General features: G+C 42.7%; 1 protein-coding gene across 2 annotated transcripts in view; it reads left to right on the plus strand.

The window, feature by feature from the left end:
• Nucleotides 1-2,845, plus strand: part of INSC (inscuteable homolog (Drosophila)) — a 121,539-nt gene extending 118,694 nt beyond the window's left edge. Inside the window, exon 13 of one of the 2 annotated variants that reach the window (XM_014530965.1) lies at nucleotides 2,362-2,845. In XM_014530965.1, the coding sequence (XP_014386451.1) occupies nucleotides 2,362-2,490 (129 nt within the window). In that variant the 3' untranslated portion in view covers nucleotides 2,491-2,845. The remainder of the gene's footprint in view (nucleotides 1-2,361) is intronic. The other variant, XM_014530964.1, reaches the window with a different exon arrangement.
• Nucleotides 2,846-3,385: the final 540 nt, after the last annotated feature.

Raw genomic sequence — 3,385 nt, forward strand, 5'->3', positions numbered from 1 at the left:
TATATGTGTTTTCCGATGGTCTTAAGCGACCCCTGTGAAAGGGTCGTTCGACCCCCAAAGGGGTCGCGACCCACAGGTTGAGAACCGCTGTTCTAGAGGTTGCCTCCTCTCTTAGAGGTTTCTCTCTCTCCTTCTTTCCCTTTCTCTCTTTCTTTTTATTCCCCCCAGACCTCTCTCTCCTCCTCATCCTGACTCCTCACCTCTCCCTACCTCTCTCCTATGCTTCCTGCCCTGGGGTGTGCTCTCTCTCTCTCTCTCTCTCTCTTTTTTTGGTCATCATCTCTTCTTTCCATCTCCCTTTCATGCATGGTTTCATTTTTTTCATCAGTTCATCTCTGTATCTCTGTTTTAATATTACCTTTTTGTTACTTTTTTCTGTTGTGTCCTTTTCTCTGTCTCTGCTACTTTCTTCTATCTTATTTTCTTGGTATGGGTTTATTTTCTCTCTTTGTCTAGTTTTTCTTTCTTCTTCCTTTTTGCTTTATTTTTATCCCTGTTGATGTAAAATATATCGATGGTCTCACCTCTTCTGCTGAAGATCCCGGCTTGTTTTTACTGTGATAACTCAAGGGTAATGGGGTTATTTCTCTCTGTTGGATCAAGAGCAATCAGAAAGTGTTATAGATTTAGCCTCTCTAGCCCTTAGGGATATGATAGCCCAGGGGAAAGAGGACACACTAATAAGAGATAGTCTCCTGGAGTCTACTTCCTGGAGAAAACCAAGACAGAGACACACGCCCCTTAACCCACTGGACATGGCAGAGCCTGTTAATCCCACAGCCAACTAAAGCCATCCTCTCCTTCCACCAACTTGGTGATTTCTCAGCCATAGGTTACCTCTCATGTTAGGTAATAAGTTCTATGCCCGCCTTAAACTCAATATAAACTAGTGTCCTGGGCTTGCAGCATCCTGCTGTGTGTGTAGGTATGAGAGCTCTGGAGTTGAACTTGTGTGATCTCAGGAAGGCCACTTTCTCTCTCTGAGCCCGTTCCCTCTCTGAGCCTTAGTGTCCTTATTTCCAAATTGGGGATCCCGAAACTTACCTTGCAGTATCCTGTAAGGATTAAATGAAACACTAGGTTGGCCTTCTTCCTTCTTTGTTTCTTCTGCCACTCCAGATATTGCTCCCTGTCTTTGTTTCTCAGGGGAAGGACATCCTTAAGCTCCCACCTTGTTTCCTGATGTGTACAGGTTCTAGAAGAGGGAAGGAATTCGTATTTATTGGGCACTTAGTATGCATTACTTCAGCTCCCTGGTAAAGAGGTCTATATAGATGCACAGCTCACATGTGCAGTTTCAGGTAGCTCTAGCAGTAGACTCAATTTTAAAGCACTTTATTTGATCCATTTTTTTCAGCAAACATTTATTGAGTCCCATGCCAGCCCCTGTTCTACCTGCTGTAGATACAGAAAAAAAATTAAAAAAACAAAACAGTCTGTACCCTTGAGGAGCTCAGAGTGTAGTGTGGGAGATACACACTTAACAGACAATTGCAGTCATGTATGAGAAGGTTAAGGTCAGTGCAGGGACTGTGCATGCACAGGGGAGGGAGGAACTGTCTCTGCTTTAAGGAATCAGGGAAGGCTTCTTAGAGGAGGTGACAGTGGGACAGGCCTCCAAGGATGAATGCAACTCCTGGCTAGAAAAGAGCGGGGAGGGACTTCATGTCATGGAGAGGAGCCGAGCAAGGGCACGTGGGTGTGAGACAGGGTAGCATACTCAGGAAAGTGAAACCCAGTTTGTGAAGATCTGAGCAGTGATTTCATTCTGCTTGCACCTCTCTTTCCTGTTCATCCACATCTCAGTGGCAGAATCTCTACCTCCTTCAACTTTATGACCTTTTCTCTCTCTTTCTTTCTTCCCTCCTTCTCATCTCATAATGCTTTGCTCAGAACATAGTGGAATTTATGGATAAGTGAATAGCCCTTGCCATTCTAAGGTTCCTCTAAGGATCTGGAAGCATTTACTGATGCCCCTGGCAGTTCTTGTCTATAGGATGACCATATATTTCACTAAGTTGACCAGATCCTTAAAATGACAGATATTGAAAACAATCAGGTTCCTAGGATGGCTGAGAAACCAAGATGGCAAGACGATTATTAAGATCATGAAGACTTTCAGATGACATCCACCATGGTGACCAAGGTGCAAATGAAACCAGGGGACCAAGTGATACGATTGCTATGATGATCAGCTGACCAAAAGAACCAGATGACTAAAGGTGTTAGGGTGACAATCAGCTCAGATTACCTGGTAAACAAGCCACTTCCTGAAATGCATCTCTCTGGGAGTTGAAGGAAATACATGCACCTGAGCGGAGCCCATTCCAACTCATGTCATCTCTTCCGTTTTCTTCCCAGGCTGCTCTGCGTAGATTGGCCGGGGTCTGTCCTGAAGGCCTCCAGGACTCCGACTTCCAGCAACTGGTCCAGCCCCGGCTTGTGGACTCTTTCTTACTCTGCAGCAACATGGAGGAGAGTTTTGTGTAGCGAGTGTGGGAGAGGAAAGGCATTTGGCCCCATTCTCTTGCCCCTCTGAGCACACACCAGCCCCCTCACCTCATTATTTATACTTAATTTATTTTTTACATGAAGTGGACATAGGGCTAAATATTCTAGCAACATCATCAGGCAGTCTGTGTTCCTTGGGAGTCTTTTTTGTTTTTATTTTTTGACTTCTGTGACTTTTCAGTTGCAGATGTTGAAATGCATAATGGCTAATATGACAGATTGTCATGGGTGATTTCACTTCATCTTGCTTTCTCTACTCTCACTATATAATCTTGCCTCATTTTTTAAAACTTGGAAACCAAAGTATTATAGCTACCTAGAATTTTTTTTTAAAAAGTGGATTTGCTCTTTCTAAAAGATTTTAAATGAAATTCACAGTTGGACAGAATATACTAGAAGGAAACTTTTATTCTTTAATAAATGAAATCATACTAAATTTGTCTTGGATTTTTCTGAATAAATTATGGCTTAGACTAACTTCTTGCTTCCCAAGGTTTTATGCCATAAAAATTTCCCACTGTTAAAACTGCTTAGAGAGTTGTATTGTTTTCATAGGTACATAAATGGGTAAAGTTCTAAGTTAGTGGGAAATAAAAAATATTTCCAAAGTCTCCAGAAACTCAGTTTCCCTTAACTTCTTCGTTTTTATGTAACCTCATGGTGAATAGTACCTCTTCAAAAGTATACTTGAAAGTAGTGGTGTGCTGGATGCTGTGACCTTCGCGGTGGGGTTCAGGATCTGAAGGAGAGGCCGACGCACAAATGAAAATGCTATACAAGAAATATGAATTTAGAAGGCATTGGGGGCCAGGTGGAGCCTCTTACTTGAAGAGACACACCGAAACTGGGTCCCGCCTGCTTTTATTCAGTTTTA

Source organism: Myotis brandtii, unplaced genomic scaffold, assembly GCF_000412655.1.
Source record: "Myotis brandtii unplaced genomic scaffold, ASM41265v1 scaffold782, whole genome shotgun sequence".
NCBI classification, from domain to species: Eukaryota; Metazoa; Chordata; class Mammalia; order Chiroptera; family Vespertilionidae; genus Myotis; species Myotis brandtii.